Source organism: Pagrus pagrus (genome assembly GCF_965226575.1).
Source record: "Pagrus pagrus genome assembly, chromosome: 13".
In the NCBI taxonomy this organism is placed as follows: Eukaryota; Metazoa; Chordata; class Actinopteri; order Spariformes; family Sparidae; genus Pagrus; species Pagrus pagrus.
Window position 1 is genome coordinate 19,560,757 of NC_140197.1, and position 25,857 is coordinate 19,586,613.

Below are 25,857 nucleotides of genomic sequence, written 5' to 3' on the forward strand. Positions count from 1 at the left end.
GTACAATGCCCTTAGTTAGTTTTCACCACTGTCCTTTACGTAACTTGAAGAAAGTAAAGCTACTCACTGTGCAGTATACTAAGTCAGTTTGTCCGTGATGTTTTTGGATTCATTTAACTGCTGCATTCATGTTTATGTTGCATTTAACTGCTGTAGATGTGATAAGGATGAGCGTTTTTTAATGTAGTGTAATGCATCATATTCAATAAGATAGTCATGTGTTTGCAGCATCACCGTCCTCCTGTTGTACTGAAGTAGCCAGCAGTACTTCAGTGAATACTTACTTAGTTACATCCCACAACTGGTTTTGTTTTTATTCTGTGAAGGCTGCTAGATATACGTCAGGTTTACTGATGAAAAACGTCCACACAGAGTTCAGTTTCAGAATGATTCACCTCTAATTGATGCCATTAAGCACACGCTCAATAATTACATTGATACTTTAAACATAAACAGGCATCTAATCATACTCAACTCTACTTTAGCTCAGTCAGCATCAGAGGGGAGAGTGTGCAGCCAGTTTGCAGAGCCACCTGGTGGAAAATATTGTTACAGGAGAGATGGGCTCCTGTGTTACATAATCAAATCAGAGTGCACGACAGAATAGATCTTGATATTGATCTGTTGTGGGCCAGGCCACTTAGCAATCATTTGATTATTAGGAACCTTGTTTTTAGACTTTTAAATGGTCTTTTCTCAGCAAAATTGCGAAACATTCCTTAAAAATGTTATTTTGTTTTAAATAATTACACATCTGAAACTTGAAGAATATGAAACTATAACAATCTTTGTTATTGTGCCTAAAAAGATTCATTAGATGTCAGTGGATGTTTTCTGGTGACAAAAAAATGATAAAAAGCAGTTTATTAAGAGCAGAATTTAGTCTCCTATGGCGTATTTCTGAGATTTTTTTACAAAGATATTTAAAGTGATAAAACTTCCCTCACATCTCTTGTCCTCATTTAGCTGTAAAACAGCTGTAAAACAGCAGAACAGTGTCACAGTGAACCCATATCAGTGTAAGACGACAAAATGCAGTTTTTATAGCCTACATATCTGCTCTTTTTATTCTGTGTACACTTTCTGCACGCAACATGTCAAATGTCTGTATCAAAAGCCATTTGTGTCATGTTTTGGAGACCCGATTAACTATAGTGCACCCCCTGCGGGCCCAGCGCCAGAGTAAGGTCATCCAGGACACCTTGCCGGAGCCGACTCTGGCACTCATCCCGCACTAAACGTACTGTTTATACTGCGGGATGGAGCCCCCCGTGGTGCATCGATCCCACAATGGATATCGTCCCGAGGGGTGCTCTCACAAACCGAGCAGCCCGTCGATCCGCCCCTTTGCATTGTGGTCCTGTGAGCAGATTCTTAATAGGAGCTGATCTCAAAGGAGAAAGCAATGTGACCTGAATGAAGGGCATAAAGGGCTCTGGGTTCATACTGTTTTCATTGTGTGGCTACACAACAGTTGCCCGACTCAGATTCTGAGCTGTAAACCAATCTAAACCAAATACATATGTATAGATTTGTGTTATAGATTCATTGCATTTATAAGAGGCTCATGAATCTTATTTGTGTGCATCTGTATGCAGAAAGTCAGACAAACAGAAGACGCCATCACAGAAAGTAGGATCCTGTCCCTCGTCTGTGTTGTCTCGTCCAGTTTGTTGCAGCAGGCTTCATTAGGGCACCTCAGCAGCTCCGCTCCCCTCTGAGAACCTGTCAGGTTATTCATAGCAGTGGCTCAGGTTGGGGTTTTGCAGGACGTCTCTTCTCCTGCATTTTCACTGCAGCCTGGCAGCCCTCGGGGCTTCACCACAACCCAATTCCCTGTGAAATGATGTCTTTCCTCCTTGTCTGTCTCTCTGTCTGCGGGCACGGTAGATGCACGCAAGAATGAATATGGTGATCGGACTAATGGCATAGTCAGCTGCAAAGATTTTTTTTGCATGCTGAGCTTATCTTCCTGTGGAGATCTCGGTATTGACTGACCCATCTCTGACTGACAGATCAATGCTAACTGAGGGATAAATCAAGGCTCCTGCCATTCCACATTAAACATACTGTAATGTTATTCTACTCTCTCATGCCGTGTGGCTGTCAAGTGCACATTGACTCATTTTGGCATTTGGTATTGATTATCATTGTATGTTCCCTGCGAGCTGCAAGCCATTAACTCCATATGCAGCTGAAATATGTATCACACACATTCATTAAATCCTCTGCCCAAGGGCACAGGCTTCATTTCACCATTTGGGTGCCACATTAGGCAGCGAATATCGGGGTCCTCCTGTAGAAAAGTGTCAAACACTTCAGTTCCTGCAGATTATTATGCCCCAATCCTTTTCTGCATCATTTTATGTTGGAAATGTCTTTATTTGTTTCAAGGAAAATACAAATCTCCGTCGTCATGACAAGTCAAATATAATAGAGTAATGTATAATGAATATAAGGCTTGCAGGCAAATAACAGGCAAATAACATAACAGTTGATATAATCGGCCGATATTGGCTTATCGCAGATATATCTGTATCAGCCTATATGTTAATATGAAACCTGATTTTTTAAAGATGCTTCAATGGAGAAACTTCACCCCTCCAGGTGTTTCCTTGTTCCTTGTAGTGTTGCTCCTTGTTCCTTGTTAGAAAATTGCTACCGATAATGACCTGGCTACTGTCCAAAGGGAAAACCTACCTTAAGAATCCTAATTTGACCTTGAAATAACGATCTCAGTGCTACGAAAAAGCAAAGTAAAACACTGGGTTGTATTAATAAGTTGTCAGGTTTTGTTACTTACTGATCTAGTAGAAATAAAGTCGTTTTTGAACCGTCTGAGGTCCCTGTGGTACGGAAAAACACATCAGCGAGGGAACAGACTTTGACACGACATGGAGTGAAGGCTCGTCTGTTCACTTTTGTTTCACCTCAGTGTCTTTCTCAGCCTCCATCAGCGGGGCTCTCTTTCTTTCTGCAGTGTCGAGTTTCCACAGTTATTCCAGTTGTTCCACCGTTACCTGTGGATTGTGACCTGGGAAAACAACGCCTCTTCCTGTTTTGTTTGGGCAATGGCAGGCACGGTGCTGTAATCACCAATCTATATGCGGGTGGTGTCATTACAACGTGCCATCAGCATTTACTTCAGATGATTAGTTAATGCAAAAAAGTTGTCTACTGCCAGTTTAAACTGTAGAGTATCCCGTCTTTGTTGAGGGATCACTGCAAAATAAACCCCAAAATCTGTGCATATCGGCCGATATGGTCAGAATTTTTCACTCCCTAATATTGGTATCAGCCCCAAAACTCGTTATCGGTCAGGCTCTAATCAGTATTGTGACTACATCAAGTCCTGATTGGCAGTTGAATTTGATAAACGGAGCTCGCCTGAGATTGATGAGCAGCCCCAGCGCCAATGAAATTACCCTCCCATTAGTGAGATTAACATGGCGTCAGAGACATAATTGCTCTCAGCTGAAAAAAAATGGATTATAAAAATTTGATTGACTGCAGTTGGTCACACATTTTAGGACCTCAATTACTTTTGGCAGATAGTCTCAGTGGCAGCCTCCTGTAATTAATTGACTAATTATATGGCACTGATTGTACTTAACTTAGATCCCATAAATAACATTTTGCAGCCTGGAGATTTGCTGCATTCTGAGTACCATTAAAACAAGAAACTGTGTTATCATTGATTGTTAATAGTGCCTAAAACTCCCCCGACTTTTAAACAAAAAAACAAAACCATTAAGCTGAGTCCTTGGTTGGCCTGGTGCCGCCGATCAATGCCATGTAACATCCAAAAGGGAGAAATTCAAAATCAAAGCTGTCGCTATAGCAACGCCCCTGCCAGATTCCACCAATCAATGGAGCCCGTGGGGTTGCGAGATGCGCCAGGGAAAGGCCAACGTCCTACATAAAGAGTGCGGGACAGGGAGCCGGGCGGCACACGCGGGGCAACACACCTTTCTGCGCGACAAATCCAGGCACAGCAGCGGCGAGAAAGCAGAGTCAGGAGAAGAGTGAGGAAGAGAGGGGGAAAGGACAAAGGAAAGAGAGGCAGGGAAGAACTGAGAAGAAATGGTACGCTCATGTGAACAAGGGATCCCTGCCTGGGTCTATGTGGGCACCCTGCTCCTCTTAATCCACTCTGTCACAGTTAGAGGAGGTAAGACAACAAACGGCATCACTTTGGATTGTTTGATTTAAAAGAGTTGTGCATCTTCTTTTTTCTCTGACATTTCTAAGAGAAGCTGTATTGTTCTATTTCAGTCCAGCTTCCCTCACACTGTCAGTGGATAGTAGGGCACAGCATGAATGCGTGGCTCGTGCTCAGCCTCAGGGCAGAGGACGGGTCTTTATCTATTCTACTCGTCCTGTCCTCATCTGTCTGTCTGCTGGGTGCAGGGGGAGGACAGGCAGGTCCATTTGCTGTCTGGCTTTGTGCCGGCTCAGTCATACAGTACAGTAGAAGCAGTGAGGGACGGCATTTATTCCTTAAAGAAAAAAAGAAAATAAAGTCTGACTTGAAAGCTGTTGAAGGCCACATTCCTGTGCTGTCAGATTTTTATTTGAAATTCCTCGTGAGCGCAGAGTCCTATATTTAGGCTCTGTGCTTAAAATGTTTTATTTAGCTCCTCTCGGCTGGAGTGAAACATTCTTTATTCATAACTTTCTTTGTCGACTTTGAATTGAATCTCTTCGATGTTTTCTTCTTAAATTATGTAACAGATAGTATATACCGTTTCAACTGGCCTCGCTGTGCCAGAATCACTTTAACAAAACTCACCCCCACACGCTCCACTCTGCTCAGCTGGCTCGGGGTGCAGGACTGGCTAATTGGAAAAAGGTTACTTTGAAGTGGGGGTGCTTGATTGTGGTAAAGATATGAAGACTGTGAGGCGTTCCAGGGAGCCAAGTGTGCTCCCCCTGTGTCTCATTAAACCCCCAGTAATGGGCCACTGATGGCTGTGGCAGAGCAGGATGGAAACAGTAGCTTGTCACGCTGAGGCTTTCATGTGTGCTTCTCCAGTATGTGCTACCTTGTACTTACGCACAAGAGGGCCCATAGAAGATGCCATCTGCAATGGTGCTTCAAACTCTATTCCGAGCACCTGGTACGAGAGGTTTTTTGAGTCAGCCACCGGGCTATTCATCGAAAAAACCAGGAGAACAGAAGGATGTGCTCGTCTGCTTTCTCCGCGACAGTTGTGGTTTAGTCTTCAGAGTTCGGGAGTGCTTTTCCAGTTCCTGCTGAGTCAAATCTGATTAAAGTTGTAGAACAAATGTGCATGAATTCAACTGTGAAATCTTAAGAAGCAGAGTCGGGGCTGATGCAAATGATGGAGATGAGTAAGAAAGAAATCTCACAAAAAGCTTCATTTAAATAGTGATGATGACATTTTCTGTTCATTTCCCCTCCACAGCTGCCCTGAAGCAGGAGACAGCATTGGACAATGGGGCCACGGTGCTGAATCACTCCATGAGTTTGGTGCAGCGTTTGGAGACCCTGCTCACCATGGGGAACGGCAGTGATGTCACTCTCCGCGTGCACACCATCAACACCGACGAGGTGAAGGTGATCCAGGCCCACAGCCTGGTTCTCACAATGCAGAGCGACGTGTTCGAGGAGCTGCTGCTCAGCCGCAACAACAGCGCTCTGGTCCTGAGGGAGCCGGCCGACTGTGCGGCTGTCTTTGACAAGTTTGTCAGGTGAGGGCGACTCTTAAAGGTGCACTATGTAGAAATTTTAATCAGAGCGGATTTTTTTTTTATGCCTAAACAAACTAAATAAACAAACTCTCTTCATTGTCATGACTGAATAAACTGAATAAACAAACTGCCCTTAAAGGACAACACAGTTTCATACTGTTTTACTTTGTTTATATGTGGCGGACCCTGCCACCTTTCTAGCTTCAAACAGTGTTCTGGGGACCTTATTTCCCTCTGTGAACAGCTTGTTTATCCACTTAAGGAAACAAAAAACATTTCTGAGTTTGTATTATTACGTCATTAATATGGCTAATATCAAAATTTGAGTTTGAATTTCTTCTCCAAAACTTCACAGTGCCAATCGATTCAGATCAAACGCAAACATTCAAGAAACGGTGGAGCTAAATGTAGATGCTACTGTACTTTCCACAAGTATAAAGTTATCGGTCCTCACTCACCATTTTGCTACTCACCTCCGGAGGAGTGAGGTGCTCTCTAAAATTACATCTGCTGTTTTAAGCTCGCAGCCGAAAAACCGGACTGTGTGGGTTTACTCAGTGACTCAGATGTGAGGAGAGAAAGAGAAGAGCTTCAAAATATGCTTCACTGACTTTACTCTCTCTTGCAGGTATCTGTACTGCGGGGACATCTCTGTGCGGCTAGATCAGGCTATCTCCCTGCACAAGCTGGCCAGCAAGTACCGGGTGTGGGGCTTGCAGCAGGGTCTGACCCAGTATATGACCCAACATCTGTCGAGCGAATCTCCGACGGGCCACGTGGTCGGCTGGTACAACTATGCACTACAAATCGGGGACATTGCTCTGCGGGACAGCTGTCTGCAGTACCTGGCCTGGAACCTGACTTCGGTGCTGCAGAGCGGAGAATGGGGCTCCATCAGCGAAGACCTGCTCCTCTCCTTGCTCCAGCGCTCTGACCTCATTCTGCAGAGCGAGCTGGAGCTCTATGAGGCCCTGGAGGCCTGGATTAGCCAGAACCAGCCTGTCAGTGCGACAGTGGAAATTGCCCTGAAGGCGGTTCGATACGGCATGATCCCCCCTCAGCACCTCTTCCGTCTTCAGAAGCAATCCCAGCTCATGCTGAAGTATTACGAGTCCATCCGTGATCTACTCTATCTAGCTTTCCAATTTCACTCCGCCTCGCCTATCCAACTGGCCAAGTACTTTGATGTCAACTGCAGCATTTTCACTCCCCGTAACTACCTGTCGTCCTCTTGGGGCTCCCCTTGGGTCATCAATAACCCCACCCGTGATGACCGCAGTTACAGCTTCCAGACCCAGCTCGGGCCCAGCGGCCATGACTCCAGTAAGAGAGTGACCTGGAACGCCCTGTTCTCCCCTCGCTGGCTCCCCCTGAGCGCCAGATCAACCTACACCGAGCTGGGCGCCATGCAGCCCACACGCACGGACGGAGGTCGGCCTCGCATCATCGTAACGCCGGCCACTTCCAGCCCAGACTTTGCCGGTGTGAGCTTCCAGAAGACGGTGATTGTGATGTCAAGACAGCAAGGGAAAGTGGTGGTTCGCCATGTCTACAACTTCCACCAAAGCACAGAGGAGGCTGGGGATTTCCTGGTGGATGCCGACCTGCAGCGCCGCGCATCCGAGTATCTCATTGACAGCTCCCTCTACCTGCACGTCGTGATCAAACCTCTCTACCATACCCTCCTTGTTGCCAGGAAGTAAAGGCGGGAATTCAGTGTGGCTCCATCGTCTGTCATCCACCCTCCACCCATGCAGTCACACGCACTTATTCCAAAGTCAACTCATATCACAGCACATGTGTATGCATCAGGTCTGTGACATCTCCATAGTTGAGTAGTCTGTGCATTTTGTTGTCTTCCAACTATTTAGCGAGAAGGCGTTTGGTACAATAAATGACTCACAATTCAACAGCTCCGCAGTAATTATCACAATAATGATGGTGGTTTTTTTTTTCAGTGTTTCATTCATACTTAGAAAAGAAGTCAAACATGTCACTGTACTGTATTTGTTCAGGTATTTTATAGTTCGGCGGTTTGTTCCTTGAATTTAGTAAAACCTGCTGGTTAATGTTGTTTGCATAGGTGCTATAGAGGTTTTGCTTTAAAATGAAAACGTTCTTGCTTTTGAGTTTATGCATTTCACTATTCAGCAGTCAAATCTAGATTTTTGTTCAAGGTACTTGTATACATGTTTGTTGTTTTCATGCCAGACTGTGTAAATGAAAGTGCAATCCCATTATCAGTGTTCCTTTGTATAATGTAAGTTACTTGCAAGACAGTGATGACTGGTATTTTATTTTTCTTATTTATTGTCACACATTTATTTGATTTAGCTTTTAAAGACACAGGTATGTGATTTTCATCCTGACACACAAAAAAAATCAGAATAAAATAAAAAACAATAATGTAAAAAAAAATATGTCTGTGTTGAACTGTAATGATTTATAAAAATAAACATCAATGAAAGAAAAATGCTGTTTAATATTTTTGATTAGTTACAGTAGTTCAATTTAATTTTGAATTTTTATATTTTCATCATTATTTTTTTTCTCTGAATACATCTTATAACATGTAGAGAAGGGAGCAAATGATGAAGAAATATAGTATATATGTATACTATACTGGTATATATGTATATATTTTTTTATTGTTACAAATTTTATGTAGCTTTTAAAGACACCAGTTTGTGATTTTCCTCCTGACACACACTAAATAAATAAATAAAATAAAAAACAATATCATAGCAAAACTTTCTGTGGTGACTTGTAATGGTTCGTTAAAATAAACATTAATGGGGAAAATTTAATGTGGGTTAACATTTCTGATTAGTTACAGTAATTGTTGGAATTTAAATGATGAACAAATGATGAAGAAAAAAAAGGAAAAGAAAAATGCACATATTTTATAGGTTACATTTAATGCTGGGGGGAACTGGTATTTATTTATTGTTAAATATTCATTTTATCTACCTTTTTAAGACACCAGATTGTGATCTTCATCCTGACATACACTCAAAAATAAATAATGAAATAATGAAATAGAAAAACAAAAACATAAGAAACTGTCTGTGTTGACCTGTAATGGTTTGTAAAAATAACCTTACTTAAACTAAAGTGGAAATTAAATATTTTTTTCTCTCTGAATACATCTTATAACATGGTAAAAAAGGGGAACAAATAATGAAGAAAAGACAAAGAAAAAAAACGTAACGTTAAAGTTTAACGCTGGCACACATTCATTTTATCTATCTTTCACCCTGACACACATTCAGGAAAATAAGTAAATAAAATAAAATAAAAATAATATATCTGTCTGTGGTGAAATGATGAGGAAAAGAAAGAGAAAAAGAAAAAGAAAACTTTTTTAATGGGAATTAACGCGAGGGGGAACTACGCATCCCATGCTGCTTAGCGCGAAGCCGGAAACACGTCACCACGTCGCTGGAACCTTCAGCTGTCAGACTTTGGCCACCCTAAAAGTGCAGGTTTTGTTAGCAAACTAACTCGAACTGTCCGACCCGCGCCGACCTCATTTAAAGTTGTGCATTCATCCGATAATCGATCTTTGAACGTGCGAGCTGCTGATCGACTCGCTGAGATTGCACGCGGACGAATAATTAGTTTTAATCGCTGCTAGTTTTTTTTTTTTTTTTTTGCAGAAGCCAGCGATCCTGAGCGGGTGTAAGGCTAGATGCAGGGAGGGAGGGAGTAAAAAAAGGCAAAAGTCTTTGTGCTTCCCTTCCCCCTCATCAAAGCAAAGGGGAAATGTCTCTGTCTAAAGGAGGTGAGTGCTTCTTCTCCTCTCGTCTTCTGGTTTTTGAAACAACCGTGCATTTGTCTTAAACGTCGAGATGCAGTTGTGCGTGGAAGTAGTTTAGCTAGCTTTGTTTGAGTAACGTAACCTTGCCAGGTGGAAAGCTGCATGTATGAGAGGTGGTGGTGGTGGTGTTGGAGGGGGAAAGAAGCTAGCCAGCATGTCTTCACTGCTTTCTAGCAGTACGAAAAGTCTCAACACACCCTGCTGTGTGGAGATAGCCACCGTGGACTTCCAGAAAGTGCGCTGAATGTTTGAGTTTTTTCACATTTTAGCTAACTGGTGCAGGCGCGTCGCTTGGTTTTGAAGTTCCCGTATTGTGGTTAGCTAACACCGCTTTTCTCGACAATAAAGGACTTTTGCCAAGCTGTAATTATCAAGCAGCTGGAAACCACCGCGCTGGGATCAGTTTCTCCTTTTAGGTTCAAGTAAAGCACACTGGGACCACAGGTGTTTGTGTTTTCCGGCCTCTCCTGACTCACCGCTGGTCGACTATGTTTGCTCCTTTTTAGCCAGCGTTAGCGCTCAATCATCTTTAGCCGTTAACGTGAACATTTTTTTCCGGGGCTGGAAATTCCTTTATTTTTTAAAAAGCAAACGCGCTATCACACACTTCCGCCAGCCAGCCAGCCAGTGAGTGTGTGATGTGTAATTACTGTACACTGTTGAATAAAATACACACCTTGGAAAAATCAAGGTCCTTCCTCTGCGTCACACACACACACATAGACACAGGGTATGATGATGATGATGATGATGATGTCAATTTACATTTCAAGTTCACCGCTTGTGCTGTTACACAATCATACTAGCGTTACCATGGTCGGGAGTACACACTGTTTTGAGAGGGCCGCCGTAGATTGGCTCAGGCAGTCTCAGCCTTTGGCCTACCATGGCATGTTTTGACTTGCAGCACCAATACCTAGTGCAGCCTCTCTTTTGTTGACAGTTCACTGGCTGCAAGCACATAGCTGCTACACAGGTTCTGTGCTCTAATTACTGCGTGCACCACCACAGCAGGCCCCAGGTGCCTTTTTGTGAGGGTGCCTTTTCCTCCCTGGACTTCAGGAGGAGTTGAGCCCACTCCACCCTTGACCCCGTCCGCAAGGCACAAGTGTGTTGCAGTGCTGTTTTTTTTTTTTTGCCTATTGCTGAGGCATGTTTGGAGATTGGGTTCTGCCCAATAGCACAGATAGGGTGGCGTGGAAAATTATCTGTGCATGACTCATCCTTTTTCTGTATATGGAGCTTCCTGGTGGTGACTCCCCACACAGCTATTGGCACTTTGATCCCATGCACAATCCAGAAATTCTTGTCCTCGTTACGTATGTATTACTGCACTCTTGGTAGTTTCCCCGGAAAACATCTTTTGGTTTTCTAAGAATGCATTTCCTGTCAGAGTGCATGAATTCACATTTGCAGTTTCAAAGCAGCCGATGCAGACCCAAAGATCTCAAACACAGCATCTGCAAAAAATATTGAGTTTGTTAAAACTAGGCCTGCAAATGATTTATTTAATTATGGAATAATGTGCTGATTGTTTCCATGATTAACTGACCAATTGTTTAGTGGGAGCCAGCAAATGTTTGACATTTTTTCTTGACAAAAAAGCGATTATCATTTACCAAAATATTCGGCAATTCGATTTCCGTCGGTAGATTAATTACTTAATAGACCAATCGTTGAAGTTATAGTTAAGACAAGTGCAGTGCCTGCTCACAACGGGCCGATTGCTTGGCCTCAGGTATCGGTGCTTGCAGCTTTCCTCGAAAACCGCACAGCCAAACATCTCAAAGCTCGCCACTGAACTTACTCGTGTTCTGAGCGATGCACCTGCCATGACATAGTTTCATCCCCTAGCAGTACGTGTCATGTGGGTGCAAAAGATTGCACGAACACATTTAATAACATCTTTGTTCTCTCTGGTCTCCTTTTCTTCATCTCTTCTTCAATGTACTGTAGCGAGTGAGAGAGAGCAAGCTGTACATAGCATGCTGCTCAGCGGTGTCTCCTATCAATACAGAGATGCGCCGACCCACTTTTTATTCCGATTCTTTAATTCGTATGCCTGCTGATGCAGATACTGATCCCAGAGCTCTTTTTTCTTGAATAATAATATCATCATTATTGTTGTTGGTGCAATGTAAGGTTGCATGAGGCTGTACTAAACCACACCGGACTTTTTAACAGAGGAAAAAAAATACAAAAATGCAATCACTTTAAATTTATTCAAACTGTAAGTTAAAAAGTATGTTTTGCATTACAAACAGATGAAGGAGATTAAGTGCACAACAATGCATTGTCAACTACTGGTAAATAGATTTCTATACATGGGTTCAAAAGAAACGAGAATATCAAAGAGCGAAAGTGAAATTGACCGTCAGACTATCGAATCTGGATCAGTGACATCAGCCAGATACCCGATGAGTGCATTATGTCAGTATCGATGCAGATACTAGATCGGAAAAAACATCTTCCCATGTGTGGGGAAAAACGCACTGAGCTTACTGGCAGCGCACACTCCCTCTACTTACTACTATCGGAGTCAGTGGTATCTTGAAAATGTATTTATTTTACCTGTCCTGCCTCGATATATACCTTGACTGCAGCCGAGGCCGATGTCATGGCACTATTGTGTCTTATCGGGCTCAGCAGCAAGGTGTTGGAGCAGAAAGCCGCTGAGGAGCTGGCCTCAGTTGGCCCTGACGGGGGCAGCGAGCAGCAAGCCGGGGCCAAGTGAAGTGACATCATATTTCCCAAAGGGTCCATGACAGTTGTTGTGTTTTAAGCGGATGTGTCCAGTCTGACTGGCTGTGAGTCATGTCCCAACCCCACAGTGCTGGCTACAGGATCGCTGCACAAGCTGCCACCTGAGAGGGGCTTGTATTTCAAGTCCACTAATACTCCAATGTAAATACGTCTAGCAGCAACTCAAACCATCATGTACAGGATTTTATGCTGCATGTGTGTCGTAGAAGTTGGCGTGCCAGATGCCGTGTTTGCGTGCTGCCCTAATTTTGTTGCATGAACAAAGGGCTTTTTAGTCTCATTCGTCAGGTCATCTGAAGGCTTTGAGGGCTCATACTTCATCCCATGCAGAGGAAAATGCAAAGTCTATTTCTGACTGAGCATGTGTGAGTAAATCACACTTCAATCTCTCCCTACCACATGAGACTGCTGTAGTCTGTCCAGACACTGTCGACCTATTTTTGGGTCTGCAGTACAAAATGGACCTGTCTGACGTTTCAGTGGTTGGCCATAGAATCTAAAAATCTTAGTAAAACCTCACTTCCCTTCCAGCTCAATCTAGCAAGGAGGGGTTTACCCAATCGCACTTCCTCTACGCTGGAGCGGTGTGACTCACTCAATGGCAAATACAACCCTGCAGTAATAATGAGTTGAAATCACACCAATAAACTGACCCGTTGCTTACTTTTGCAAGCTTTCTAAAGAGCTGTTGCATTTGTTTTTAAAGTGAAGGCGACCTGTTTGCGCTTTAAACCAGTTTCTCTGAACTGGGGTAGAGTGATTACACGGCCTGGTTTGAGCCTGTGTGCAGCAGGACGAGAACAGGAAATAACCAGCCAGCTCTAAACTGTTTCTCATCGTTTCCCAGTGGGGCAAAACTGGCCGCGTCGTCGCGCACACACAGAATAAAGGTCAAGAAAAGTGCTCTGTTTTTCCTGTCGACCTTGCAGCAAGAGCGAACACGCTGAACGCGAGTGTCCCCGCCGAGTAAAGCGGAGTTGTTTTTCCTGTGTTGTTCCGCGTAGGCCCGGTAGCTGTGTCATTCTGGCATGGACTCGCAGGCCCTTGTGGGAAGTCCCAGAGGCTGCTGGTAAACTGTGTTTATGAATGGACTGCTGTCAGTGATTTAACACAGAACGGTCCCAGAGCTGCACAGTTTACGGCACCATTCTCCAGATATTAGGAAAATCAAAAAAAAAAAAATCCTTGGAACTTGACCTGAAATAGCAGTGATTGTACCAGTAAAAAAGCATGACAGGAAGGAAAGCTTGATTCCCTGGAACACCCCCCTCCTCCTTCTTTCTCTCTCTCTCTCTCTCTCCATTTGAGTCATCATACCAATGTCGATTAGTCATTTAGTCCACCTTCTCTCCATTGCAGGGCCTCAGCTTTGAGTACACCTAATCTCCAGTTAGATAACAGATCATTCGCTTAAGTTTGTGTCGGAGGCAACTACAAATTGATTGCAACCTTGAAAACTCTCCTCACAACCAGAATAGAATAAAACCCCCTCTCAACAGGCCGGTGTGCACATGTGAAAACAAGCAAAGTCCATTTAGTTTGCACTTAATGATCTGAATTAGAACTGGGGCTCTTTGTTGTGGCAAACCCTCTGCTCTAAACTCAGAGTAATGTTGTAGGTGTGGAGTCCATTTGCTTGAGTTCTTCCACATTACGCTGCATATCATACAAGCTTGTGGTTGCAGCTAAATACAGCTTTCATCGATCGCTCTGTAATATCCAACATGGAGCGGAGGTGGTAACAGTTTTCTAATTTCTTGTCTCTCAGGGAAGAAGAAGAACCCTGGGCTGAAGCTGGCCAAAGAAGTGTTTGCGCAGCCCACACCAGCAGCAGCAGCGTAAGGCTCCTTTTCTATTTTATAATGTTGCAGTGATGGTAGCCATACAACCTCAAGAGGGTCTCAAAATTAAAGCCAGCACTCTAAAATGTGATGTATATCTTTAAGTGTTGAAAATTAGAGATGTGCACGATTGGTTAATTAGCCGTTGCTACCCTCATTAGTTGCTACTAGAAATACCAGTCTGATTAAAAGACAGTTCACCCCTAAATCAAAAATCCACATTTTCCTCTTACCTATAGTGCTATCAATCCATCTAGACCATCAAAAAACCTTGCTGTGAGCAGTTTCATATAGGAACTATTTTTAGGCATCGCTGGCAGAAGGAAACGTGCATGCGCTCAAGGATGAGAGGCAAGCTTACCAAGCTAATAGTTACGCCACACTGCGCGATTTTCAAAGTCGTCAGATCGCTGTACTGTTCACACAACACAACTTCCTTTCTTGTAAGCGGGAGTCTTTGTGGTTTATAAACTACATTACTGATCAACGACAGGAAGTCACGCATGAAAAGTGAGCAAGCCCCAATTGCCTCTAAACTGGGGCCTTTTGTAGGCACACCCCAAAAAATAATCATCAGGGCTAAGATCCTGTAGTATCGATTTAGCTTAGCTTAACTAAGCATGCTAACATTGCTGCTCAGCAGAGGGGGAAGCAATTGATGAACAAGTCTCTCGTCCATGAAACTCGTCAGAAACTTGGCAACTCACACCAAAATAATCTAGACGGATTGGTAGCACTACAGATAAGAGGAAAGAAGATAAAAGATAAAGTTAAAATTGACCACGAATGACAAGCATCGGAGTTACATTCATAACATAGATTACAACTGGTTTAGCACCGACTGTAACCAGTGTCGCTCTCTCCCTGCAGGCCCCCTCGAGATCTTGACTCGAAAGCTTGTGTCACAATTGGAGATCAGGTAAAGTTGCCTGGAAACACGCCCATCCCTTCTCTTTAAAACATTTCCCGAGTTGAATAAATGCATGAATAAAATGTTTGTCTCCTCCGTCCAGAACTTTGTGGTGAAGGCAGATGACTTGGAGCAGATCGGCGAGCTCGGGCGGGGAGCGTACGGGGTGGTGGACAAGATGAAACATGTGCCCAGTGGTGTTATCATGGCTGTCAAGGTAGGCTGGGGAGCTGCTGAATCAGGTTACCTGATGTGGCATCTCTGTAAATACACTGTGTTTAAAATAGTACCATGACACATGGATATATTCAGTTGATGAGCTCATCTTGTAAACATGTGGATGAGATGTATTGGATCTATGACATGTTATTTTGAGGGTTATAGGACACACACACGGGATAATGCTGTGATGTTTGTGTCCACAGAGGATTCGTGCCACCGTCAACACTCTGGAGCAGAAGAGGCTCTTGATGGACCTGGACATCTCCATGAGGACAGTGGACTGCTTCTTCACTGTGACCTTCTATGGCGCCCTCTTCAGAGAGGTGAACGAACAATAATGTTCATGACGGGCACGAGCTCCTGCATATGTTGCGTCGAGTGTGTGATCATCTTGTTTCGTATTGTGTCTTTCTTCAGGGGGATGTTTGGATCTGTATGGAGCTGATGGACACATCTCTGGATAAGTTTTATAAGAAGGTTATTGAAAAAGGCAAAACCATCCCAGAGGACATCTTGGGAAAGATCACAGTAGCAGTAAGTCCTCTCATACATTTGACATCTTTTTAAAGGAATACTACAACATTTTTCTACTCTTGATTTTGTCTTAAAGAATTCAACCCTTTCTTTCATTTCTTCTCGTCACTCCGCAGATCGTCAAGGCATTAGAGCACCTGCACAGTAACCTGTCAGTGATACACAGAGGTAACCAGAGGATCACATCGTCAGTGTGTACAGTTTCCTGATGATGTTCCTTATTGTTGGTTTGCTAAGTTCCTTGTCTCGTGTCCCTCTCCAGATGTGAAGCCCTCCAATGTTCTGATCAACACTGAGGGCCAAGTGAAAATGTGTGATTTTGGCATCAGTGGCCACCTGGTGGACTCCGTGGCCAAAACAATGGATGCAGGCTGCAAGCCATACATGGCGGTAAGTGGGGTCTCCTGGTGCCATCTAGCTGAGATTTAAGATTGGTGTCAGTGTTTGCATGCACGTTCCACAGTTGTGCAAAATATGACAATATTCCAAATTCTGTATTGGTCGTGTAAACAGCGTTTCTCCGTTTTTGAATTCAGATTAAGACCTTAATCCGACTGTAGCGTTGAGATATGCCGGGTTTTAGGAGGATTCTTTGGACATACATGGACCAAATCACTGTGACGTTGCTTGTAAATGGTCAGCTATAGCTATAGCCCTAGCCAACAGTTTGGGGTTGAGATCATTGACCATGCACAAAAGAAAAGCCCACATTTCTGGTCAGAAGGAGAAACACACCTACTTGTAAACATTGTGAAAGACTTGGATATCAACAGATTTTTGGATACGCACAAATATTGCGACCCCGACCTTTTCAAAAAGTCGGTTGAACGAAAGAAAGAGGGAGGCTGAGTTTGTTAAGGTAAAAAGGTAAAAAGCACAACATTGTGTGTATGTAAAAGCCCCTCATTAGTTCCATCACCAGACTAATCAAGCCTTTACTTAAGCTTTCTGACATCTTTCTTTGGAACGTAAGCTCACAAAACCATTGCATTATTTTGAATGCGGTCTAAAAACACCTTTAGCTGACAGGTTTAATTCATCAATATATACTATTTTAATTATTGATATTTATTTGTATAATTCCTTCCCATTTCCGTCTGTTTATGCTTGTAAAAAAGTGTTAAAAGCAGTCCGATAGTGGTGGTATTTAACCTGTTTTTTTTCATTTCCATTTCAGCCCGAGCGGATCAACCCTGACCTCAACCAGAAAGGCTACAGCGTCAAGTCAGACATATGGAGTCTGGGTATCACGATGGTGAGTTGGGTCGAGCATCAAAATGTTCACTAGTAGTCCCCAGCTGACAGAACTTATATTTAAAACATGAAGGACGAATCTGTCACCCTTTAAAGCAGGAGAAAGCTCTAAATAATCCAAAAATGATTTGATAAAATGTACAATAAAACATGGCACCATGCCGAATTGTAGCATGGCGCCATGAAATGTCACTCTGACAGGTATTGATCCTCTTTAATCCACCTTCCTCTGTTTCTCAGATTGAGCTGGCCATTTTGAAATTCCCCTACGACTCATGGGGCACCCCGTTCCAGCAGCTCAAACAGGTGGTGGACGAGCCGTCTCCGCAGCTGCCCGCCGACCGTTTCTCCCCAGAGTTTGTAGACTTCATCTCCCAGTGGTGAGCCTTTCACTTCGATGACAAATGTGTAGACTTTTCCTCGACGCTGTGCCACTCTGTCAGAGGCCCAGCAGGGGTCAGTGTTTGCTCTGTGTTTGCTGAGACAGGTGGGACAAGTGTCTGTGGAGTTTTTGTATCTATTCTTAGATGTGTTTTTTTTTTTTTTTTTTTAATTATGAGACATTTGAATTTTCTGTTTTTCTCACATTTGCTTTTTATTTCTTTGTTTTACAGCTTAAGAAAGAAACCAAATGAAAGACCAGCTTATACAGAATTAATGGTTAGTACTTTTTAATATTTTTTCCTCTTTCTCCAAAAACACCAACACATATTTGTGTACGTTATGCGACTCTTTCTTTCATCACCATCCCTGCCGTAACGTTCAGCGTGCTCTCGCTTTCATCCACAAGAGGCCAGGCTCACCCAGTTAACCTTACGAGGCTGTGATGTGTGTGATTCACATGAAAAAAAACAAAAACAGACATGATTTAGATATTTTTAGTCATTAAAGAACATATTTCTAACCATGTTTTTCCTTCTTTTGCTGCAGCAACACCCATTTTTCACCCTGCATGACTCCAAAGACACAGACGTGGCCAGTTTTGTCAAGGTCATCCTGGATGACTGATGGGCTCCCGCTGGGGCTCCAGCCCATCAGGGTAGGCGGGGACCTCTCAGCAAAACGAACCAATGGCCTACCCTTTTGTTTTTTTCTTTCTTTTTTTTTTTTTTCAAACTCACTGGAATGACAGACTCTCATGTACCCACACACAACAGGACAGGGGGGCGGGAGGGAATGACCCAAAGACTGACAGCAGCCCAGCAGCACTGGAGTGGGAGAGTGGTGGTGATATGAACTTTGTACGGTCAAAAACCCAACTGGAGAGGTTTGATTCAGTCCTCCAAGCTTCCTGTGTGTGCATTTATTCAACACGGCAAATATGAACTGAATCCGATATTTTTTTTTTGGTCTGTTTTTGCCCCACTGCCCCTTTTTATCTCTCTCTCTTCAGAACGGACAGAGCCAGCCATTATTTGTTTGTGACACATATTGTATGAGTACATTGAATTTCATCTGCAAAAACCAACAGTTAATGTGTATGTTGTTGTGTATTGAAAGCTATATTTGCATATGTATGTTTTTTTTTTTTCTCATTATGCAGAGTTTTGATACTGTATATCAAGTGTGAATTTTACCGGACGAGGGCCTTATTTTGTCAGATCAGATCGCGTCAGGTGAACAGTTCGACCTGGTTCTACCCTGAGGGGGATCGGTCCAGCGCAGTCGGGGCTGCAGCTGTCGCCGGAGCCGTGGGAGGCTCCAGAGCCGAGACAAAACCACGTAAGAAATGTCAAAGGTCGCATTCTGGACGGGAGGAGTTGCGAGTCATTCCTAGATCTCTGAGGCAGGAATGTGAAGCGTCCAGTATCATCGATCCGAGCTGCGGTGACCACCCCTTCCGTACTCTTCTTCTTTCTCGGGTATTAATGAGTCGGCGCCAGTGCTGCCGTCGTTCCTACCTGGAAGTATTCAGGGGTTAATCAAGCTCACAGCTTTATCTCTTTCTGTGTGCCATTTTGCAAAATCGTTCTCATGAATTACTGCATTAATTGTTCTTTTTTCTGTTTTTCTGGCCTGCATTTTGATTTCAGCAGCATTTAAACTTATTTTTTCTCACTCGGTCTACTTTTCTCAATTCTCTTTTACATATGAGGCACTTATGTTATTTTTTTTTTTTCCTCCAAGAGTCCTTATTATGCATTACACAGACAGTATGTTAGGGAACTAATTTATGTGTTGAAGATGTAAATACGATCTCCTCTTTTTTTTTTTTTTTTTATGTAACATGGCACTGTCTCGACCTAGCAGTGCTGATGAGTGGTAGAGTGGTTGGTAATAGTTAGTTTTAATGCAGTGTGATACACAAATACACAAACACTCGTACTCACAGGGCCAGCTGACTATCGTACACCTATTTTGGACTGATGTGCTGTCAGGCTCCACCGCTCAGGTTTCCGCGCTCTCCTTCATGCGGGGCGACCCCATTTTATTTTTCCCTAGGTCGTACTCTCCTTGAGTGCTGGACTGAGAGCCTCTTTCACTCTGTGGTGGGCAGCCATTATCTCTCCTGTCTGACCATACTATGCAGAGCCCCTTAGCCTTGGACATACAGCAAGAGGCTCCTGCCATGTGGCAGTTTCCCCAAGTGTTCAGAGACTGTGATGATGTTGATGATGGTGACGATAGTGATGATGACTGCCGGGCTCCTGTCCGTGGCTAGCACTCATCGCCTCTCTGGTTTACACTGTAGTGCAACCTTTATCAAAAGTCAGTGAGAGTCAGGAGTATTTATGATTGTGAATAATAAGGGAAAGCTAGAAACACCACAAAGAAGCTGCTGTTATTATTTTTGTTTTGTTTTTTTTCTTTTTTTTTCCGTAGCCGGCCTTCTTTGGATGGCCATTCCCTTGGTGTGTAAAAGTGAGTTTTTACGCTGATCACAATGAGAATGGAACACTTGCTCTACCTCTTACTCCTTCACTCTATTTGCCACCTTTTCATTGGGTGGGACTGACAAACTTGAACTATGGAAAGACAAAAAAATAAAGGCTTTATTGTTCAGTATGTTCATTTATAGCTCTCCTTTCATGATTGCTAAAGGTTTTGCGATTTTAAAAAAACAAAAAGGAAGTATTTTTCATTCATGTGGGGACTGCAGAGATTACAACACTGGTCAGTTTGTAGGATTTAGTGGCATTTAGCAGGGACCAACTGAACAGGCAAAAAGGCTCTCGAGCCGGTGTTTGGGTTGTCCATTTTGGTACGGACTGCTTGGAAGAGGACCTGCTCCCTCTATAGATTTAAAAAGCTCATTCTAAGTTAAATAAAACAACCATTCTTAGCAAAATTATTAATATTATGTCCCCTTTCTGCCCCTAAATCCCAAATTCAATTTCAAGGATAAGGCTGGCAATGTTATATATTGTTATTGCCCTGAAAATACCAAAACCAGCAACGACTCAATTCTACAAAAAGTACTGTGATCAGCTAAAGCATCATGTAGCTTATTCCTTAAGATGTTCTCCAAAAACTGCTACTGTAGACCCACATCGACACACTGGCTACCATGAATTTGGTCACTTGTTCGCCATCCTGTGTCCTGAGTGTGATATACAGTAGTAATGAGATGCTTTGACCTGCTAATGCTGCTAGAAGAAAAGCCAGATGGAAACCAAAGACATTGAGATTCAACCTCTGGGGGTCATGAATATCTGACCCAAACTTCATGGCAGTCCATCCTATAGTTTGCAAAACATTTCACTCTAAACCGAAAAAAAGGTCAACCCTCGTGGTGGTGCTAGAGAATCACCAGGGTCATCATCTGGAGGACCTAAATGGTGGACCTAGTCGACATAGCCACGGTTAGAGCTACAGCAGTTGTCAGCTAGCATGGTGGCTGAATGGTTAGCAAACAAGACTGTTGATTCAAAACCTGTTTGGGCTCGGCCCTGTACAGGTACCGGCAGCCTGAGGTTTGTTATCTAGACACAATTTCAGAACTAATCTTTTTTGAACTGGCAATAGACAGCTGTTTTGCTCTGTCTTGTCATTCTGGAGTGAAAACTGATTGCACAGTGTAATGGCTGCAGAAATATGACCCCATCCACGTATAGATTGGTTTCCCTTTAACCTTGCTTTCTCTATGCCATTCGGCCTGCCACCGGGATTGATTTTGTCCGCAAAAATGAAGGACAAATTACGGCACAAAGGAAGCCAGTCTGCCATTGCGCAACCAGAACAGGAAGAGACATTGTTTTCCCAGGTCACTATCCCTAGATAATGGTGGATTAACTGTGTGAAACATAAAGAGCCCCTCTGATGGAGGAGGCAAAGAAGGCGAAGATGTAGTGTGATAGAAACTGAGGTGTTTTACTCTTCCTTTTCACATCACTGAGATCAGGGTTTTCCAAATTGGGATTCTTACGATGTTTTATTTGTTTTGGACAGTAGCCAGGCTGCTAGCGGTAGCCATGTTGCTATCGCCGGTGCCAAAAGTAGGCCAATACCACAGGGAAACGCTCGAAAGGGCGGATTTGAAAAGTTAGATCTTAAAATTTGAAACTCACCTGAAGAAAACTTATCGAGTGATTACAACGTTCTGCATTGGCAGCTTAACGTGTTTGTTCTCGTGCACTTAATTCCTACTGTGTTACTAAAAGATCCACTTAAGACTCTCATTCCTGCAACCGCACACTCTAATCGAGACTAGAGACACTGGAGCTGCTCCGATTCGGCTGATAAAAGCGAGCCAAGTCTTTGGGTTTCTTACCTTCTCCAGCTCTCTCACTGTCCTCTCTCGTGTGATACTGTAAGGAAGGTATAATGTGATGAAAGTGTGAGTACGGTAACCTCACCCCACATGCAAAGCCTTCACCCTCTGCAGTTATAAGCTTGAAATTCCAGCCAATTTTCTTCAAAGGTCTAAAGGTCTCACATTTTCACTGCACCGAGTTTCCAAACGCAATTATAACAATTAATTCTCTTTATATATCACGCTGTGCCTGTTATGACAGTAATAGCACAGTTGCTGTTTAGTAAACAACCTTATATAAGTGCACAGAAGTGAACAAACACTTCTCGGCAAGCCGAGAGTCTTCAGGACGTGTGATGAATAGAAAGAGACTCACTTTGACGGCTCTTTCTGAGTGCTTTTTTCGCCGCGAATGTTTACAACAGAGGTTAACAAAAGCTCACTTCGAGCAGACTACTCTGCTGCGAGTGTGTCCGTCAAAGACCGATGACTTCATGCCAGGATGAGGAAACTCAATGGCGGTAGACTGCAGGCAGTGGTCCAGCGTTGTGCCGAGTGAGTGAGTGGTTTACCAGCCAAACCAAAGCCACTTTTTTTTTTTAGGAAAGGACGCCTTTGATGAGAAATTACATAATGCGGCTCAAAAGATTGTCGTGTGAGGAGAAAAACAGGCAACATCAAGTTCAATTACCGTCCCGACTCGATTCAAAGTGGACCGTGATGCAGAAGCCAATCACAAACCTCTCCGGACTGCAAATGGGCATTTTAGGAACCCAGCAGGGGAGCAGTGACGGAGAATGGGTTGGGTAATCGTGGGCTGTTTTGTACATAACAACACATAAATGTTATAAATGGAAGACATTAGAAAAGTTGTGGAAAGTACATTTACTCAAATACTGTATAAAGTAGTGTAAATTAGAGGTACTCACGGGTGGAATTAACAATTTACATCTACTTAAATTACTTTTTACTATTTTGGAGTACTATGTTTACTTTTAAAATAATAGAGTACTGTGAACAAAACGTTTTACCTGCATTTTTTGTAGTCCGATTACAGACGGGCCAATGAAAACCCTGACATGCGGACAAAAAACACAAAACTGTGCAGCAGACGCAGGTTTGGAGAGGTGACCACGACCACTGAGCAGAACAGAGCAGGAGCTGGGAGTAACTGAGACTCAGATTTGATTTGGATGTTCAAAGAAACGCCGCTCAGAGCCCTCTCAGAACTTACACGACGAGTTTACAAACCGTGATGCACCATACGTTCATTTGAGTCAAGTGTGTCGGAGCAGGGAAACATCCTCAACACACTGAGGACCAGGACTGAACAACACTTTCAATCCATGACTTCTGCCACTGTTGCTGAAGTAAAGGAGCCGTCGCCGTTAAAGGGTAACTCCACCAATTTTACACAGTGAAGTGTGTGTACAGGCCTGCAAACCCTGGAGTTACCCTTTAAGGAGGCAATAAATAGCTACTGGTATATAATACCTAATTATAGCTGTTCGGTCCTTTATTTAATGCTCACAAGCTGCAGAAAAGAAATGGTCAAAAAGTGTGTAGCCTGTGTGTCCAAGCTGTAACGTTATCAATATATCTGTGTTCAAATCCAGTCGAATAAAAGAGAAATGGTAGAACATGAACGGAGCAATGATATCTGGTTTTCTCAACACCTTGTTCCTGAAAAGAGGTCATTTTGTGGGTCTTACAATACCAACACATATTTGAGGATTAGATTAACGTTACAGTGCAGTGAAATACCAGCAGGACGGCTGCTTCTCGTCTGTTTCCACTCCTCAGCAGGTGCATAAGAGACAAACTTCTTATCACGCACTTTTGACCTCCGCAGCTCCCATGATTTAAGCAGCCAGTGAAGCAAACCAGAGCTCTGCACTATTCAAAGTTTCTTCCTCTCTCAGCCCTCGCCGCTGTGTTTTTTCTCAGGCAGGTCTGATCCTAACAGACGAGAACAAGTGATTAAAAATTCGGGGCCTATTTTTTGCTCGGTGGAGTGAAGTTTGGGAACTCTGTTTGCCGTCGCCCCAGGGGACGTACAGATGGACAGAGGAGTACCAGACAAGACATGGTATGTATGTGCGCTCCGTTTTGGAATCATTTCCTTAATCTTATGCCAGATCTCACGATCTCATGACCTGCCTACGTCCTGGAGATGGAAATCTCCAGCAGCAGAGTTTGCACACCACCCAGCAGCTCATTAGAGAGCTACGCACACAAACACAATGTTCTATACAATCATCCCGCTTATGACTGCGACGTGCCAATTATAACGATTATGCATTGTGATTTTTAAATGGACAAATGGGAGCTGTGGGAGAACTTCATCCCTCTCCGTTGCTTGCCAAGAAAAACGTGGCCACCGTCGTGCCCTTTGATGGCGGACGCACAAGCAGCATATGACGTTGTGTAAGTTCGACACAGGGTGGCCCGTGGTGGAAAAACTCAGAGCTGGGTCCCTTTTTCTGAGGAGGTGAAAGAGCCTTTATGGAACCGGATCGTCTTTGGCCCTGGGCTGACACTGCACATCCTTATGCAACATGCCGGGCTCCTATTGCACCGTGAGTCTAGGTGCTGAGACGGCTGGAGGGGAGGGGTGCTACGTGATGACACGGACTCGGAAAAACGTGACAAGCGGAGAAGTCTTGAGTATTCTCATTACAGTGGAAATTAGAGGGTGTCCGATCTCTACACAAACACGCAAACATGTACAAGTACTGTATCGCCTACACGAGAGAAGATGTTATGTCAGAACCCGATTCAGCAGCCAGACCTGCATGTGAGTGACAGTGAAATCATGCAAGATGCATAAACCACTTTGAATTGCATTTGACGTGTTTAAAGGTGCAATCTGTAAGAATTTTAGTTAAGTTTAGTTTAAAAAAAATAAGAAAAATCATCGACAGAAAATGAAGAAACAACAGTGTTGACGTTCTGACTTCTACGTATTGTGTTGCAGAGCTATCTACTGAGGTTAGCATGCTAACCAGCAAGCTGGAGCCCATCCCGCTGCAAAGCTCGTGTGCCAGCTGTGTAAACACCAACACACCCCTGGTCCGCCAGCTCCCATTCTGAACCACTAGCTGCACGGCGGGCAGCATGAAGAAAAGGTTTATTTGACATCATCATGCATTTGGCAAAATGTTGGGAACACTTTGTTTTTATTGCAAAAAGCTGACAATAAAAATCCCTGGGTTGAAAAGTTGACCTGGTGTTGGATCAAAACAACCCTTCTGTTGGTTGTTTACTACACATGGTTAGTGAGTAATACCAACCAAAACACTGACACTGAGTCGAAACACCCTGTTGGGCCTGTAAAGTTAACCCAGTATTGCATTGGAGCTATGCTGAGCCTCACATGGTCAAGTAGCATGTGGACGTATACAGGCATGTTTCGATGCTAACCCTGCTGAAAGTGTACTTCTGCACTGTTGGATGTAAACTTCCCTCCTTCTATCAAAGAGCCTCCAGGGCAGTGCTGTGCTCTCTGGATTCAAAAGGCTCGGGCCACAAAGCAGACGCTAGACCATGAATAAATCTCCTGCAGAAAGAAGATGTCTCAGGGGGGACTCGTACAGGATGAGGCAATTACATAATTACATTTTGGTGACATCTTTGGGAATAAAAATAAAATGCCAGTGGGCTTAATTGGGAAAGTCTATTGCTGTAGATTCTTAGACTTCTTAACCCAGTTGGCAGCGAAGATTACAGTTATGATACAGCTCTTACATGGAGGTCACAGCGCTGCGGATCGAATATAACGCCAAAGCTGGATTAAGCATCGTACAGGAGCAGGAAAGGCCGATCATGAGTAGCACCTTGGTAACTTGAGAGAACGATGTGCTTCAAACTGATATCCCTAAACTCCAACTCAGCGCAGTCTGAACTCACTGGAAATACAGCACGAGCACTAGTATTACACCCTCACAATCCAATACAGCAGCTCCACTGGTTTGCGCTGAAACAATCCGTCTGTGGAGCTTTTCTTCTGTCTTGCGTTAAAGGTGATACCTGGACAGATTTGATTAGTCGAGCCTGGATTAAACCGCGTTGCGATTAAACCCCCCCGAAGCAGCGGCATCCATCA

General features: G+C 43.6%; 2 protein-coding genes across 2 annotated transcripts; both read left to right on the forward strand.

Annotated features, from left to right (window-relative positions):
* Positions 1-3,994: 3,994 nt before the first annotated feature.
* btbd17b (BTB (POZ) domain containing 17b) lies at positions 3,995-8,202 on the forward strand. Its single transcript, XM_084370982.1, has 3 exons — positions 3,995-4,171; positions 5,430-5,715; positions 6,344-8,202. The coding sequence occupies exons 1-3, from the start codon at positions 4,084-4,086 to the stop codon at positions 7,416-7,418; spliced, it is 1,449 nt and encodes a 482-aa protein (XP_084227108.1). The 5' UTR covers positions 3,995-4,083; the 3' UTR covers positions 7,419-8,202.
* A 1,204-nt stretch (positions 8,203-9,406) lies between these two features.
* On the forward strand, positions 9,407-20,065 carry LOC311267451 (dual specificity mitogen-activated protein kinase kinase 6). The gene is made up of 12 exons (XM_084370530.1): positions 9,407-9,499; positions 14,067-14,136; positions 15,010-15,058; positions 15,153-15,266; positions 15,475-15,594; positions 15,689-15,805; positions 15,922-15,973; positions 16,068-16,195; positions 16,983-17,060; positions 17,300-17,439; positions 17,674-17,719; positions 17,990-20,065. The coding sequence occupies exons 1-12, from the start codon at positions 9,481-9,483 to the stop codon at positions 18,065-18,067; spliced, it is 1,011 nt and encodes a 336-aa protein (XP_084226656.1). The 5' UTR covers positions 9,407-9,480; the 3' UTR covers positions 18,068-20,065.
* Positions 20,066-25,857: the final 5,792 nt, after the last annotated feature.

What these genes read in the sequence shown, in the direction of transcription:
- btbd17b (XM_084370982.1), top strand. Translation starts at nt 4,084, where the DNA reads ATGGTACGCTCATGTGAACAAGGGATCCCTGCCTGGGTCTATGTGGGC. An exon ending in CTCTGTCACAGTTAGAGGAG is followed by an intron (nt 4,172 to 5,429) that starts GTAAGACAACAA and finishes TCCCCTCCACAG; the next exon opens with CTGCCCTGAAGCAGGAGACA. An exon ending in GTCTTTGACAAGTTTGTCAG is followed by an intron (nt 5,716 to 6,343) that starts GTGAGGGCGACT and finishes TCTCTCTTGCAG; the next exon opens with GTATCTGTACTGCGGGGACA.
- LOC311267451 (XM_084370530.1), top strand. An exon ending in GTGTCACAATTGGAGATCAG is followed by an intron (nt 15,059 to 15,152) that starts GTAAAGTTGCCT and finishes TCCTCCGTCCAG; the next exon opens with AACTTTGTGGTGAAGGCAGA. An exon ending in CCTGTCAGTGATACACAGAG is followed by an intron (nt 15,974 to 16,067) that starts GTAACCAGAGGA and finishes GTCCCTCTCCAG; the next exon opens with ATGTGAAGCCCTCCAATGTT.